General features: G+C 41.6%; 2 protein-coding genes across 2 annotated transcripts; both read left to right on the top strand.

The window, feature by feature from the left end:
- The first annotated feature begins 866 nt into the window (after positions 1-866).
- Positions 867-6893, top strand: LOC149320980 (vomeronasal type-2 receptor 26-like). The gene is made up of 3 exons (XM_089479571.1): positions 867-1148; positions 5341-5658; positions 6867-6893. Exons 1-3 carry the CDS (start codon positions 867-869, stop codon positions 6891-6893), a joined length of 627 nt encoding a protein of 208 aa, XP_089335697.1.
- A 1700-nt stretch (positions 6894-8593) lies between these two features.
- On the top strand, positions 8594-13339 carry LOC149320979 (vomeronasal type-2 receptor 26-like). Its single transcript, XM_089514468.1, has 3 exons — positions 8594-8785; positions 11348-11474; positions 12429-13339. Exons 1-3 carry the CDS (start codon positions 8600-8602, stop codon positions 13337-13339), a joined length of 1224 nt encoding a protein of 407 aa, XP_089370594.1. The 5' UTR covers positions 8594-8599.
- Positions 13340-17271: the final 3932 nt, after the last annotated feature.

Below are 17271 nucleotides of genomic sequence, written 5' to 3'. Positions count from 1 at the left end.
TAACCAAATACAGTGGGTTGTTGTGAGACTACTGTAACTACATGGCATAGTTGAAGTTTTTAATGTTTAAAGTTTTTAATTGGGGGGGGGGGGGTGATAGGCTCTTCCAAACCACCAAAGAGATCTGTAGTATGTTAAAAACAAACAGGATTAAATGCTGACCATGACATGTATCTATGTGCACAGCCTAGTTTCATAGCTTTCTAAAGACTAACAAGGTTTATTTGGCACAGACTGTTTTGAACTGCAGTCCATTTCATCATCCCTCATTTGATGCAGTCCACAAAAACAGAGTTTATGGCTTATGTTTACAGAGGAGAAAACTAATCCCGCATCCCTCTGAAGTTTGTTTTTGTTTTTAAGAGGCAAAACTGTATGACAGCACCTTCTCAGACAGGATTCTCCCTGCAAACCATGGGACTTTTGCTGTTAGCAGACAAATGTCGATGTGTCTTTTCACAAGGAGAAGGTCCCATCTTCCACACACACACAAAAATGCTGGGATTCAGTTCTGGTGCTTTACTCTCAGGACCGGAGTTTGAGACAAACTATGGATGACATGAAATAAAGTTATTGTCATTGTTGTTTTCTGAATTTCCAATTCATAGAAATAAAAGAGAAACATATGTTGGGCATTGTGGTGACTGAAGGAGTACGATTCGGCTCAAGGCTTCTAGGCAGACGGTTGGGGAACTTTATTCTACTCCTTCTCTGAAAAATGCCCCAACCAAAGGTGCCGCTTAGTAGTGCAATCTGTACTGAAGTACAGATCTTCTATTTTATTAAATAAGACCGGAATTTCATATCTTTTCACTAAACAGAGGGTAAATATCTGATGACCTCTATTTTCTTGTAGTATCAAGAACATGCACTACTGGCAGATCCTGGCCTTCTTGTTTGCAATTCATGAAGTCAATCAGAATCCAAGGCTTTTACCCAACATCACCTTGGGCTACAATGTCTATGAGAGCTATTTCAATGAAAGAATGACTTATGAGGCCATGATAGACCTACTCTCACCTGGACAACAGAAGGTTCCAAATTATAGCTGCGAAAGGCAGAGTAACCTCTTGGCGGTTCTTGAAGGGGGCAACTCTGATATTTCCAGCCAGATTTCAAGCATGTTGGGCATCTTCAAAACCCCACAGGTATGAAGAGGTTTGGATATTTGTAGGATGAGCTTCTCTATAAAGAAGTAGCATTGGACTCAGGGTAAACTGAAGTCATGTTGCTTTGTGGACATCAGAGTCAATAGCAAATAGCATCCTTACCTGTCAAGGTACATCCCATCCTAGTGCCCTATAGTCAAGGTACATCCTATCTAGGGCCCTATAGATTATTTCCACCCTGAGAGATAAAGTTCTGCAAGCATCTTTCCCTTGGAGAAATATGTATAATTTCTTGTTATTTGCTGTTAAGCAGGCTTCTTGATATAGTAAGCCTATGAATGAAAAACTTGAAAGAGCCCCCCTCCTCATCAACAGTTTCATTCAGCTCTTGCAAGCTCATGGCCATGACTTCCTTTCTGGAACCAATCTGTAATGTGACCTTCCTCATTTGCTATTGCCTTCCATTTTTACTGAGCATTATAATCTTCTGAAGAGCCATGTTGTCTTCTGATATATCTGCTCACATCTGTTTAGCTATTTTGGCCTCTAGTTGAAAGTTCAGGCCTGATTTGAACTCATTCATTTGTCTTTTTAAGCGACCAAGTGCAATCAAACACACAGCAGTAGTTCAAAGAGACCACACAAAGACATATATCTGGAACTGGGCATGCTCTTAAGAGGTCACAATGAGCTTTGAATACCAGAAGATTTTCCCATAGGAAGCACACATAGACCCAAAGACTATGGGTGGAAGGTGGAGGTAAAACCAAAATGAAAGCCAAATGTGTTTGCTAATCACTCCTTTTCCTCCACCCCTAACACTCTGTATATCCTCTTGAGCCAAAAACAAAGGCAAATGTGAGTAACCTAATGCTTCCAACCTACCCTTCTCCATGTTCCCAGCCAACTTCTATTCTGGGGTTGTCCTAAATCTAATCACTGTTTTTATTACTCCAAAGTTTAAGCCATCAGCTGTTCCAGAATCCCATTGCCGAACCTGGAAAGATCCATCAGTTCTTTATTACAATGCAAGACCTCTTTCAGGCTAAGATCTTAAATATAAATAGTTCCTGAATCTAACCTCTTCAAAACACTGAATACCTAGAGACCCCCATGTGCAAGGAGAAGACTGTCTGCATGGAAAGACTCTTCTACTGTGTCTCTCTCAGACTCTGTTTGAGCCACTCCGGCCCGTTATAGACAGGCCTTAAAGTACGTGCTGAGCACGTACTAGGGTTAGGAAGCGGCGACGCTTCCACACACCCCGCAACCCTAGTACGTGCTCAGCACGTACAAAATGGTGGCAGCCGTTTCACATGGCCGCTGCCATGACTACATCACGACCACGCCGCCTCCAAACGAGGCGGCGCGGTTGTGACATAGTGGGGCTGTGCCAGGGCGCCTAGTGCGCCCTTTCCGTGGCCCCGGAAGGAGCTCCGTTTCGGAGCTCCTTCCTGGCTTTGCGTCGCTGAGCGCAGCCTTCAGACGGCTGCACCCAGCGATGCAGAGGAGAAAGGGGCCAAGCGGCCCCTTTCTCCTCCTCCCTGCCACCGCGGGGTGTCCTTGGGGCTTGAAGCCCCAAGGACACCCCTTTCCAGGCTGTGGGGAAGGGGCCTTTTGCTGCTTCCCCACGGCCTGGAAAGCGGTGGATCGGGGCCTCAGCGGCTGCCGTTCTGGCCACTGAGGCCCTGATACACCGGGGAAAGGCGTGCCTACAGGCCGCCCCAAAGGGGCGGTCTGTAATGCGCCTCCCTGCTTTCCACAGTCTATTCTTCACATGAAGGAATATTGCCTCTCTATGCCCCTAAAACTCTGCTATCTGGTTTCCATAGCTCTCCTTCAGTTAGCTCTGTGTGGTTAGGTCTGTGTGGTCTGTTTGAACTATTGCTGTGTGTCTGTTTGCACTTTTACATATTTCTGAATAAAAATCTTTTTAATTCACCCAAACTTGGAGTCCTCCTCAGTTAGTAATAGTATCCATAGGTGAAAATAATCTGCAAGCCTAAAACGATTACCCAGCCTCTCACAAACATCTTTGAGCTAAGCAAATTCCTCCAACATTTAAAGAGAAGCTAACACCATTGGTGGGGATCCCCCAGTCCCCGCCACCTTTCTTTGGGTAACACATCCCTACTACAATCATCTTTCATTCTTCTGCTAGCAGGAAACCCCTTCCACAATGAGAGGAGGATCTGTTCCTGCAGCAATGAAAAATATATTTATTTGCATTTGCATGAGGCTTGGGTGGATTGGGTCATAGTGTTGTCATTGGAGAGATGCTGAATAATAGCAGGTTTTAAAAAGATAAGGATCGAAGAGAGGGTACAGGATGAGTAAGAAGCTAGAAGGGATAAGGAAGAAGGAATACAAGGGAATATAAGGAAGTTAGGGAATGTCAGAAAGAAAGGATTTTATCAGACAATGGGAATTGGAAGTGTAATCCAATGGCAATCTGAACGCAATTATGAGGTTTAACGTTGTTGCGTGATAGACCGCCACACACAAATTCGGGCAATGGCATGCCATTTTCGGGCAAGGGGGAGCCAGTTCAAATGCAATGTGTATTCATGTAATTGTGCGAAACTAGCAACTTTAAGTGAATGCATTCTAGCCTCACTTTCTTTCCATTCAAATTTAAGATAAATTCCTCTCGTTTGATAAACTCCAAAGGGAACCCAAAGAAAGAATGACAACAAAGTACCTCCTCACTCAGGACCCAGCCCTATGGACATGTTGTTGTAATGGTAATTGAAGATGTATGGGGATAGATAAGATAAGACAAAGAAGATATGAAGAAGAGGGGGGTGGGTAGAGGGGATTTCATGCCTGTTAGTCACAAGAGGGTCAATATTGAACGAATGTATGTAATATGTTTATAATTTGAATGTAATATTTTAAACTATTAATAAACTTTATCTGAAAAAAAGATTGACAGAGAAGATTTGAGAATGGTATGGGGGTGGAGAGAGTTAGAGAGCAGAGCTGGGAGAGTAAATAGAGGTTGGGGGCTGGAGAATACTGTGGAGGAAAGAAGAACCTAAATACCCTAAAGGCATCATATCCTGTTTGATCTTGGAACCTACACAGGGTCATATCTGGTTAGTATTTGTATGAGAGACCACCAACAAGTACCAGGTGCTATGGACTGTATTTCAGAGGAAGAAACTGCCAAAATGACCTCTGTTCTTTTCCTAAGAAAACTCTATGAAATTAATGGGGTCTACATATGTCTCCATAGATCGACAGGCAAGTTGAAAGCACTCACACACACACAGAGAATGAAGAGAGAGACTGGGTGGCCTGAGGAGCAAGCGATGTTGTTGATCAAAAGAAAGACTGGGAGCTCAGAAAAGCTGACAACTGGCATCACATGTGTTTGTATGGGAGTCCAAGAGTATAGTCAAATGACTGAGGAGGGTGTGTGTTTGTGTGCATAAGTGTTGATGTGGGTAGTGAATGATCAGGGTTCTGTGTTTATGTGGATATGGGGTAAAAGTGAAGTGCTCTGAGATAGGAGGGAGAGGAGAATAGAGTGAGGACAGCAGGGAAAGTTGAGAAGAGTATGGGGTTAGATAGAGTGTATTGCTTCTGTACTTGAAAGGTCCCACACACAGGATGGGATCATTCAGACTTACTCCTGAGTAAGTATGTATAGGGTGACAGCACCAAGAACTTTAGAAAGCCTGGCAACAAAAACAATGGGTGATGTCTTTCCAGATTAGTTTTAAAGGTTAAAACCTCTTTGCTCCCCCCCCCCCATTTTATCCCCATAGATCTACCAGACTTTTTGCTCTTTCTCAGAATACTAGTATTTGTACTAATTATTTTATAGCATATTGGTTTAATTTTATAAATCTGAGTGTGGGAGATATCCAGTCATGGACTTCCAACTGCAAAACCAAGTGGAGTGAATCCCTTCCTTATTCCAGATCCTAATTTGATAACTGAAAGGTGGGAAGGGAGGAAAACAAAATCCTGTGCAAGCTGCCAGCAAATCTCCAGGTTTAGCATTATATCATTTAACGACAATCTTAAATGAACAAATAATTCAGTTTTGTATTTGAAAGCAAAAGAGAGTATCAAGTTCAGCTTTACATAAAAATTCTTAAACGTACCTAGCATAATAAAGACCGAAAATGTTAAAGCCAATTAATAATACAGTTACATTACAAATATTTTAGGTTCCTCTTAAAATCAAATCAGAGCAGCAATCCTTTCCTTTCTTTACTAGGTTAGCTACGGCTTCCTTAGTAATGCATTTAGCAGAAAAAGTCAGCTCCCTTTCCTCCACCGAATGGTCCCAAAGCAAGAACCTCCTTATCTGGGCATAGTCAAACTGCTCCTGCATTTCAGGTGGACTTGGATTGGTCTTTTTGCTCCAGAGAATGACAGTGGTAAAATGTTCCTGAGCACCTTCATGTCCATAGCCACAAAGAATGGTGTTTGTATTGCCTTCTCAGAAACAATTCCTGCATTAAATGCTCAAGGATCATATTTAAGCAGTGACAAATTCAACATGCTTTTGTATATTATAAAGACCAAAGCCAATGTAACTGTTTGTCAGGTGGACACTCAGGCCATGCTTACTCTAGTGGTTACAATTCAAGGAGCCGAAAAGATTAAAAAATCAACTGTGGGGAAAGTTTGGATTGCAACAGCTTTGCAGGACCTGGACATGAGATTGCTGTTCAGAGTGATGGATCTCCAGCACAAACACGTTTCTTTGTCCTTCTCCGTCCAGATGAATAAAAGGAGACACTATGATGACTTTGACCAATCTATGCTTTATCTTGAACAATTTGGGGAAGCAGCATTTCATTGTTTATATTCAAGGTCATTGAGGTCCGTGAAAGTCTGGAAGAGATGTTCAGAAAAAGACACCTTGAAGAAGCTTCCTCGGGATATGATTGAGAGGATCCTTTCTCAAGACGCCTACAGTATTTACAATGCTATCCAGGCTGTGGCACAGACCCTGCATGCTGCATACTCCTCCCAATTGAAGTGGATGAGAATGACAGATGGAGACAGGCAGAGGGTCCAGTCATGGCAGGTATTCTTTTGCCTTCATAGAATCCCATTACGAATCACTCAGTCTTTCTGTTCTGGATTGGAAGGGAGCAGGGAGTTATGTGAGTCAGAACTGCATCCTCCATTTTTCCATTGGCCCACAACTGGTTTGCTCTTAGAGAGTTATTGGCTACCCTGATGGTAAAACCCTGCACAGAAGTTCTGCTTGATTCATGGGATAGGACATTTACCCAGGTGGTTGATACAATGGCTTATATAGGTGTCTTCTGCTTGCTGGGGAGTTCCTGGTTTTCTTAGAGTGCTTGCAGTGACAGAAAGATAGTGATAGATGAGAATGGCAGTGGAGGAGATATCTAGATCAACTGCAACTCAATATACTGGGATACATTTTGTGATAGCCTGTTCTGTGATTCTGATGCAAGAAAATTAATGCTATTTTTCTACTGCCATTACATTGGCCCTGGATTTCTAGTGTACTTGTCAGGCTGTTGACATAACAGCTTGTCTTCCTACCGATGTAATGCTACTGGCTGCTTCATTTTCCAGAGTTTTTCAGGTGATGGAATAGTAAGAACAGTGGCTAAATTAGCAGTGGTGATGGGGATCCCCAAACCAATTGCATCCAAACATAGGTGGTGGACATGTCCTGTTCTGTAATAACGATGACGATGACAGAAAACTAATATTATTTTTCCACCACCATTGTATTGATCTTAAATTGTCCACCAGAACTTTGCAGACCAGCTACGGGACTGATCTCTCAAGGGCTTGACAAATTGGGGTGGAAGAACTTCCTTCAGCAAAGTGTTGCCATTTTACTAGATAAAGTTCCTTGCCTCCACTCCATCATTCATGTTATGTATATAACATAGTAAAGTACTTTTGGGTAGGAGCATATTCTACTGTGATGGATATTTTTCAATTTGTGTGGAAGATCCTTGGAAATATCCAAGGAAATCCTCTCTCAGCCTTGATCAATGTCCATGCTGGCTGATTAAGGTGTCCAGAGCAGCCTTTGGTAATTCTGCAAGGAGAGGAGTCCAAGCAAGTTGTACTCCCATGCTGCCTTCAGATGGGGCCTGTCTGAGACCTCTGCTGAAAACAAATATATTGAGGGAAAGGGGTGAGACAGGTTCCTGGATCCTCTATGGCTACATGTCTCTGGCTTTCAAATGTCCTTTGATTAAATGGAATGCTTTAACCGCTGTGCAATATCACAGTTAAAAGAAGTGAGCCAGCAAAGACCATTCCTGGGAAGTCAGGTGGTATGGATTGGGTTACTCCAATTAGCTCTACTTAAAGCTACCTATGAATGGTTTTTGGAAATTTCACTTGGTGTGTGATGTGGTATTGTGTTTCTGGTCATTCCCCCATAAAATCATTCCTATTACACCTATTTTGAAACAACTGTATTCATTCCAGTATGTGAGTATAATTCAAAGTGATGGTGATTTTCTCCTTTCTCCCTCTCTCCTGATTGTTTTGTTTTGTTTTGGTGCTGTAATACAAAATTCCATGGTACAATGATGCACCCTAACTCTTTTAAAAATGAAAAAAGAAAAGAGTGAAGGTACTTTTTGGTTCCAATGTGCCCTGAAATTAAAAAGAAACTCATTTGGCAGTTGGAATAAAATATTGCAGCTAGTGCTGGCAGCTGTTAGAACAACAGAAAGCAATAGAAATGTTGTTTGAATATTTAATAGATCCCAAGATATAAGGCAATAAGTAACACAACCTTCTGAAATATTTTTCCCACCTGAGACTGACCTGGCATTATATTGATGTACTAACCAGCTCACTGACTATCATTTGCTCCTCTGTGGTAGCCAGAATAGACATGTGTCTGATGTGGGAATAGGGGAACTTGTTCTTGTTTGCGTTCAATGATGGAGGCATTAGTGAACGGATGTCCCCCTACAGTACCTTTCATCTTTTTTGTCAGCCGCAGGGCTTCCAGACTTTTCCCTTCTGCTGTCACTGCCTATAATAGTGTCATTGCAACCATGTAATACACCAAGAGGATTCCAAACATTAGTTTCATTGAGAGTAATATCCTGGTTTAGGCCTGAATCAGTCAGGCCCACTCCTGATAAGACACATCAGCAACTGTGACCCAGAAGGGATTGCTTCAGTATGGTCTACATAACTCTAGTAATGAACTGTTCTTGTAAAATTCAGGGAGTGGGAATGTGGTAGCGGGGATGTTAATGGGCATTCACCTAAGGATCATATTGCACCCATTCTGTAACAAATGCACTAGTGGCCAAAATCTTTTTGGATACAATTTCAACTGCCGAAGATTACTTTTTACAGATGAAAAAGAAAGATCACTGGACATGAAAGCTCCAAAGAGGCAGGGCCATGACATACAACAGGTTTTTCTGTCTGAAATATATACACATTTTCTTGTCTCATTTTAGCTTCACCCTCTCCTGAGAACCTTTGAGCTTTATAATACTTCCATGGATGGAATTTATTTGGATGAGAATGGGGACCTGGCAGCTGATTTTCATATCATGAATTGGGTAGTTTTTCCCAACAAGTCCACTGGTGGCGTGGAAGTTGGGAGCATAAAGAGACAGACCTCCTCAGAGATCAAGGTCACCATTGACCAGGATGCCATTGTATGGTCCAAATGGTTTAATCAGGTGAGGAAAATTTCTTTTCTTCTCTTTAATATCCGTTATCAGGAAATCCCAGCCACATCTACTCTGAGTTCTACTCTATTGACTTTAAATGTTTTTACCACTTGGTAAATGGGTGGAAGAGTACCACAAGGTCCTTAGAAACTAAACAAACCAACAATCGTTGCTCCATTGTTTGTTTACTGTGACTTGCAAAATTTGTTCTCTGGATTGTTTTTTGTAAATATTACATGTTAAAAATCTGATTTTGTCCATAATCAGATGTCATGATAGGTAACCACATGAACATTAAAGGAAAGGGGAAAACCAGCTTATGTTCCACACAGCATTCAAAACCACAACATGCTCTAATGGGCCAGGATGAAAGTAATACAGTATTTGTGTAAATACAAATTTCACAAATTAACAACTGGCTGAAAATAATTTTATAATGAGTATTCAAAGAGAAGAGTCAGCAAACTTCAAATGCAGAAGACAGACAGACAGACAGACAGACAGACAGACAGACAGACAGGGCAAGGGCAAACTAGACATTAAGAAAAATACAGCATACTTATGATGAACCCAAAGTTTAGGATTAACTAATTGGTTAACTTGATAAATTATTGTTTCTGCAATCATGATAGCCATCTCACCTAACTGTCTAGATACTGAAGCTAAAAAGATACTTTGGTGAATTAAGTTCTAGAATTCATTAGAGTTAATTAAAGTGGGGCTTCTCTCTGTGCCAAATAGGAAGGCCTGATGCTATTATAATATTAGAATTAGTGTGTGGGGATGCATCACATGGCTCTGTTGTTAGACCAATCTGTGTGATTTCTTTGGGAACATGGCAGTTGGATGAAGAAGAAAGAGAGAACTTTCTGCAGTCCAGGTCAACTCATAACAGATAGGTTTGTGGACCAGAGGAATACGTAAGTGTGAGAAGGAATGGAGGGCAAAGAGAACAGTAAAAGGGAAGAAAAATATGTGGAACTGGACATGAGGTGGGAATGATTTGGTTAGCAGAAAACCAAAACCATTTGGTATGTTGCCTTTCTCCCAGAATGAGATCCAAGGCTGCTCCCAAATAGAATACATAACCTGTTCTCAGGACAAGAGGCCGCAGTGAGGACAGAATATGGAGAAACAGAATGGTTTCCAATTGGCAAGAGGGTCAGGCATGGTTATCACCCTATCTTTTTAATTTTTATGCAGACCATGTCATACAAATACAGTAGCGTCTCGATTATCTATCCTTTGGTTATCCAGCCTTCTAGATTGTCCGACATCCCATGCTTCTTTGTGAGCACGCCTCACAGGCGGCGCACTCACAAAGAAGCAGGGGACGTTGGATAATTGGGTATAAATGTCCCTCACTTCCCCTCCCCAACACCCACCCTCCCTCCCTCCCTCCCTCCCTCCTTCCTTGGAGGAGAAGACTGGGGCGCTTGACCCAGTCCTCTCCTCCGCAGCTTCATTTTCCTTAGCCCAAAGGGAGTCCGCAGATTCCCTTCGGGCTGAAGAAAACAAAGCCGCCAAGAAGAGGCCTGGGTGGTCAGCCCAGTCCTTTCCTCCACAGCTTCATAGGAGGCCTGGGTACACGGCCCAGTCCTCTCCGCCGCAGAGGAAGCAAGACTCAGCAGGTAAGCAGGGAAAGAGGGAGGGGAGGATTGGAGGGTCCTCAATGGAGGCACGGGTGCGTGCGCACAGTCATTGGGGACAAATCACCCTCTGGATTATCGGCTATCAGTCAGGCTAGTTTATGTCGAATAATCGAGACTCTACTGTAGTGAGATTAGACATGGAGGAAAGAGGTGTGAAAATTTGAGAAATAAATATTAGTGATTTAAGACAGGCAGATGATACCATATTACTAACATGCAGTTAGCAAAGATTTAGTATCCCTATTGATGAAAGGAAAGAAAGGATACAGGATTATAGCTGAATAGTAATCTTATTCTCAACCATTTTAACAGTTGGAAATCCCAATACATTTTGGAATAAACATACATAGGTAGCTACACTTGTCCTCGCTCATTAATGCAATAATTGGGATTTTTTTTTTATCATTACCTATGCCCTTTTTGTTTTTGATACCTTTTGAGTCATTTTCCAAAAACCTCTTTTATAGAAACTGTTTTGCCCCTCCATTATCCCTAACCCCCCCCCCATGAAAACTGTCTCACTACTATGTGCTGAGTGTGTTCTAGTGCGGTTATTGCGCTAAAAGAGCCAGACATGTATCAGATGTGCATGAAGGATGTTCCACCAGGTAATGCTGGTCATCCAGCTGCAGCCTTCCCAGGATCAGAGTGGCAATATCTGAACCAGATTACCACAATGATACTGGGAGAGCATATATCATTGGTGTTTTAAAGGTGCAGACCAGTTTTGGGGCCTTGTTTGGCCCTTTGTATGGCTGAAAGGCATTAGACAATCTTCAGGTGATCAAGTGTTGACTGTCAGGCACGGCCCTGAAGCCTCTTTCTGCTCATACATACAATTCTGTCCTTTTAATGTATTTCCTCTGATAAACCTCCAAATTAACACATTTTTGTGGATGTTCCTACTCTTTATGGGTAGATGGTGCCCTTCTCTAGATGTACTGAAAGTTGTTACCCTGGATACTCCAAGCTGATTAAGGAAGGAGAACCTATCTGCTGCTATGATTGTGCCCCATGTTCAGAAGGAACCATCTCCACACAGGAAGGTAAGTGACCACAAAGCAAAGAACTGCCCCTGAGAAGAGGGGCAAAGATCTAGGCTCATGAAGTCTGAAGCTTTGTAAAATATATTTTTGAACTTGGATCCTTTCACGTTTTTGTGTCTGGTTATCAGGATACAAAGGAAATGAATGTGGTGAGACAAAGAGAAATGCTCTTCCCAGAAGATATCAAACACTAGCAGGCTGAAAAGGTAGAATATTGCCCTTAACACGTGGGCCAAAAGGCGCATAGTGGCGGCAATACTACAGTCGGGAGCGCGCATTAACTGCATGCTCCTGAACCCTACGGTATATCGGAGACAGCCTAACGGCAGTGTCCCACCCACGCAACCACCACCATCTTCACGTCACAGATGCATAGCATCTGCACATAATACAAGCGCCGCTGAAACAACCCAGAAGAACTGGGTTCTTTTTACTCCGGAGGGACATCACACGTTCTGGTGGCTGTGGCATCTCTCCAGGGTTAAAACGGGTGCCTGCAGACCACCATTTTCTGGCGGTCTGTACTGCGTCTATGATTCCTTTGAATCTTATTTTTGAACTAGCCAGTGTAGTGAAGTGGCTGAAGGGTGGAGTCAACAGTGGAGTCAGCCAAGTTCAAATCTTGCTCAGGTATAAAACTTACTGCTTAGACTAAAGTTGCATTTGTGCTGCCTAGAGTCTTATGGATAAATGGGAGGATAGAAATAACTAAAACTATAAAGCTATTAGTTAGCATAGGAGGGATGGAGGAATAGAGAATATGTAGCCTTGTTGGTGGTGTTGGACTGCAACAACTGCAACTCCCATCCCCCATTAACTATATTGGCCAAGGCAGTTGCAGTCCAACCATATCTGAAGGGCCCCATCTTTTCTGCACTTATCTTATTGTAAAGACTGCAGATCATAAGTCATATTAGTTTATAGTAATACCGGAGGTCCTCTTGCTCTTTTCAGATGCTGACCACTGCAACCAATGTCCAGATGACAATTATTCAAATAAAGATCACATGGAATGTATTGCCAAGGTATTGAGCTACCTCTCCTATAATGAACCTTTGGGAATCACCATAGCTTTCTTTGCCTTGCTCTTATCCCTAAGCACAGGGTTTGTCTTAGGAATCTTCCTTAAATACCAAGAAACTGCCATGGTCAAAGCCAACAACCGTGATCTCACCTACATGCTCCTTGTCTCCCTCCTCCTTTCTTTCTTATCCTCCTTTCTCTTCATTGGTCAACCACAGATGGTGACCTGCCTTCTCCAACAAACTGCCTTCAGCACCATCTTCTCAGTCGCTGTCTCTTCCTTGTTGGCAAAAACCGTCATGGTGGTGGTGGCCTTTATGGCCACAAAGCCAGGGAGCAAGATGAGGAAATGGCTGGGGAAGACCTTGGCCAACTCCATTGTCATTTCTTGTTCAGGTGTTCAGGTGGCCATTTGTATGATCTGGCTGGGAATCTCTCCCTCTTTCCCTGATGCTGACATGCACTCCCAATTTGGACAGATCACACTTCAGTGTAATGAAGGATCTGCAGTCATGTTTTATTCTGCCCTTGGCTACATGGGCTTTCTGGCCACCATCTGCTTCACTCTGGCTTTCTTTGCCAGGAAGCTACCAGGGGCCTTCAATGAAGCCAAGCTGATCACCTTCAGCATGTTGGTGTTTTGCAGTGTTTGGGTGTCCTTTGTGCCCACCTACCTGAGCACCAAAGGGAAATACATGGTAGCTGTGCAGGTCTTCTCCATCTTGTCCTCCAGTCTGGGGTTACTGGGTTGTATTTTTATCCCCAAATGCTACATTATATTATTTAGGCCAGACCTGAATACAAAGGAACATCTGATGATGAAAACTCAAGGTGGTACCTGATTCTGCATATATTATTATTATTGCTGTTGTTGTTGTTGTTATTATAATTATTATTATTGCTCTGCTTTGTGTTATATGGCTGCAATGAATGTGACATATTTGTAATGAATTATCTATATTGAAATTATGCCTCTTCTTTTCTCATGAATTATGAAATAAACTAATGGTGATGAGAGGGGAAATGAATGTATGGTTCTTATAAGAAACACAAGCAATAGAAATATTGACTTTAAATTTATTTTAGTGGTTTATACTAGTAATGCAATGAGAACGATAAATAAATAAAACATATAAATTAATAAGGTCAAAAAAGGCAATCTGGGTTGTATTTTTATCCCCAAATGATACATTATTGTAATAAGGTCTCACCCGAATGTAAAGGAACATATCATGATGAAACCTAAAAATTTTGATGGCTCCTGGCCTCATGGGGTAATATATAGTAGCACAACACACATTGTGGTAATTGTTTGTCTACACATGAAGCTAGTCAAAAGATAGTGCTTACTATAATGGCAGCACTTTTTAAAATGACTAGAAGAAAATTTATTTTGCTTTGAAGATGATGCACCCTTATCAACAACATCAATACTTTTACATACAGTACCTTTCAGATTTAGTAAACCATCCTGAGGCTCAGCAAATATCTATGGTTAAGTTCACCATGATAACAGTAACCAAATGCTTTTATTCACAAAACTCTAAGAAGAAATATAATCATTTTTAATTATACACACTTATCATTCCGAAATCTGTCTGAACACTCATGCACAATGACTGACTCTCTCGTCCCACGAACACTGTCTTCTTCTATATCTGAATTTCTTCAAGAACATTGTCAACAGAATTCTGGAAAGCAATAGGTATTCTGAACATGTGGTGGCACAAAGTGAACAACATTAGAGTTCAGTGCAGCTACAAAGGCAGCTTCTGCCTATATGCATGGTAGCATGCTTTCTCTAAGCCACTCAACATCATTCACTTGCATGTTCTCACCACATACAAAAGTAGCAAGTGCTGAGTACCTTTTTTGCTATCAGTTATTTTTATAAATTTTTACTTTTGTTTGTTTTTAATGGAGGCAGTAGGTTAGTAAAATTAATACAATTGACAAATTAAGCTGATATTTGACACAAAAAAATTAGGTAAATATTCTTTCTTCCTTTCGTCCATTCATTCTTTTTACTGTAACTGTAAAAGCTCATAACATTTCTTCAACCCTTCACAAACCCGCCATGAGGACATTGCAGTCTGCTGCCATATAACTTGATTTGGGTTAATATATTATTTCCTTATTATACTTTTTATACAAATTAATATGAGTGAAACATGCACATATAGTTTTTTCCTTCTCTTTAGTCTATGCGTTGCTTCTAACTATTAAAACATATATATTGTTCCCTGTGCAGATTTTGATGGGACTGAAATGCATTTATTTCTGTGGAGTAAAACCATTTTTATATTCCCTGAGAATCAGTCTGTCTTTTCACAAGAGATTGAGTGAAGACCAAAGATTTTCTAAATTCTGGCATTATAGTCTGTCAGTACCAGTGGCTTGGAACAATTAATGAAGAAAGTCAAGGAAGAAAGTGCAAAGGCAAGTTTACAGTTGAATCTTAAGAAAACAAAAATAATGACCACAGATGGTTTACATAACTTTAAATGGATAATGAAGACATTGAAATAGTTCCATGCCTTGGCTCAGTCATTAATCAGAACAGAAACTCAGAAAAGAAATCAGATGCAGACTAGGGGGTTGTTCAGATGGTGCCACTCTTTGAGCCACTGGCTGTCAGTTTCTGCTGAATTGTCAAGAGGATACATATATGGTGCCAATTGGTGGCATATTCTACAAACATATTTTGGGTCCCACAAATCAGATTCGAAATTACAGAGCAGTTTCCTCAATGAGATGAATTTTGGCTGCTTTTAAATGGGCTTCTAAGGGGCTAAACAGACCGGCATTATATGCTGACATTGGGGTGGAGAGGGCATGGCAACCACACACAATATGTGCCGGGGTCACGCCAGCATCATGCCATTTCTTTGGTGTAGTGTTTAGACGTGCTGCACCAAAGAAATGCCAAAAAGTCACCACCATGGCAGCAAGAGTTTTTTGCCGCTCTAAAAAGAAGTGGCATTTTGCTGCTTCTTTTAGCACCAGAAAAGCGCTAGATTGGGGTCATGACATGCAGTTGCTGCAGCCCCAATCCAGCGCTCAAAGGGCCGGCAGCAAACCACTCTATCGGGGCCGTCTGTTTTGCCCTTTAGACTGTCTTGTCCAGTAGACCTTTCTTTATTATAGTTATTTATTATACTCGTCCCTCCACGTTTGCAGATTTGATTATTCACAGATTTTATTAATACGTTCTCTCTAGGAATATCTAGGTCCTCCAGTGCAATTCTATGGTCAACTTTAACCTAAAGTCACACTGAAGGACCTAGAGGTTCCTAGAGAGAACACTCCACTAGGCATTTGCAGCTCCTCCAGTGCAATTCTATGGTCAATGTCTGTCAAATGTTGACCGCAGAGTTGCACTGGAGGATCTAGAGATTCCTAGAGAGAACACTTCCTAGAGAGGTGTTCTCTCAGGTAAAAACATAGTGTTTTTCTTATTTGCTGTTTTTCCATATTCATAGAGGTCCTGTGCCCATAACCCCAGTGAATGTGGAGGGATGAGTGTATTGTTTTAATTATTTATATCCCACCTTTCTCCTGATATGGAGACTCATTCGTCCAATTATTCTTAAACTTTTAACGGCAATGCGCTCCTTTGAGAATCTGATGAATGCTATGGAAATCTTGCTCCCCAAGAAATACACATAAACATATATACTGTACATTGGACCCTTGTTATATGCTGGGGTTTGGTTCCAAGATCCCCTGTGGATAACAAAATCTGTGGATGCTCAAGTCCCAATAAATATAATGACATAGCAAAATGGTGTTTCTTATAAAAAATGGAAAATCCAGGTTTGATATTTGTGAAGACACACCCAACTAAAGGTGGTGGCAGGTTTGGGTGTGCAACGCCGGTACCCTGGTGAGATCAAACTCTTCTACCCAAAAAAGGCTCTGAAGCTGAATGTAAAGTTCAAAAGGGGGGAAATTTAATTTAAAGGACAAAATAAAGAGTTTTCTCCTCCCCAGCTCTAAACAAAAGGTACTTTACAGTTGCAGCAATCTTCAGGTTGTCATCTTTCTGGGTCTGATGGTTTGCTCTCCTCACTCAATGGAGCTGGTGCAGGGTCTTTCAGCTCCTGAATTCCTCTATTTTCTTGCTGATGGTAACTAATTTGGCTGAGGTGTAAGAAATGCCCTTTCCGGCTGTCTGGGCCTGCTTGCCACCAAAAGACAGCTCTCTGCTTGCTCTCAGCAAAGATTGTTCCCCAACTAAAAACCTCTAGCTACAGCACAGCATGCTGGGAAAGGGCAAACCAAACCTGGAAATAATGCAGGGGAATCCTACAGCTCCTCCCACAACTAATACAATGACTTTTCTACACTAAAATAATCTATGGCCTGAACCAACACGAAAGAAAATGCAGGGGGAAATTCAATCAGTCCTGGCAGGACATCACAATATCTGAAATTTACACTTTTTTTGAACATTTTCAAACCGTGGATGCTTGAATCTGTGTATAAAAAATCTGTGTATAAGAAGGGCTGACTGTACACAAAAATTTGCCTACAATTTGTTTTATTACCTTGCACATTTATTCCCTTCATATAGACATATCTGGAATGGAAAAAAAATACAATGAACAGTTCCAGAAACTAGAAACTAAGGCTGCATCTACACTGCAGAATTAATGCAATTTGTCACCGCTTTAACTGCCATGGCTCAAAGCTGTGGAATTCTGTGATCTGTAGTTTTGTTAGACTGAAGAAAGAGGCTCCTCCCTCCCTAACTGTCATCTTTCGGCCTCTG

This window comes from Sceloporus occidentalis, unplaced genomic scaffold (genome assembly GCF_023333645.1).
Source record: "Sceloporus occidentalis isolate IW3139 unplaced genomic scaffold, rSceOcc1.0.p SCAF_1, whole genome shotgun sequence".
In the NCBI taxonomy this organism is placed as follows: Eukaryota; Metazoa; Chordata; class Lepidosauria; order Squamata; family Phrynosomatidae; genus Sceloporus; species Sceloporus occidentalis.
Note: the sequence above shows the minus strand (reverse complement) of the source record. Positions and strands in the feature narration are given on the sequence as shown.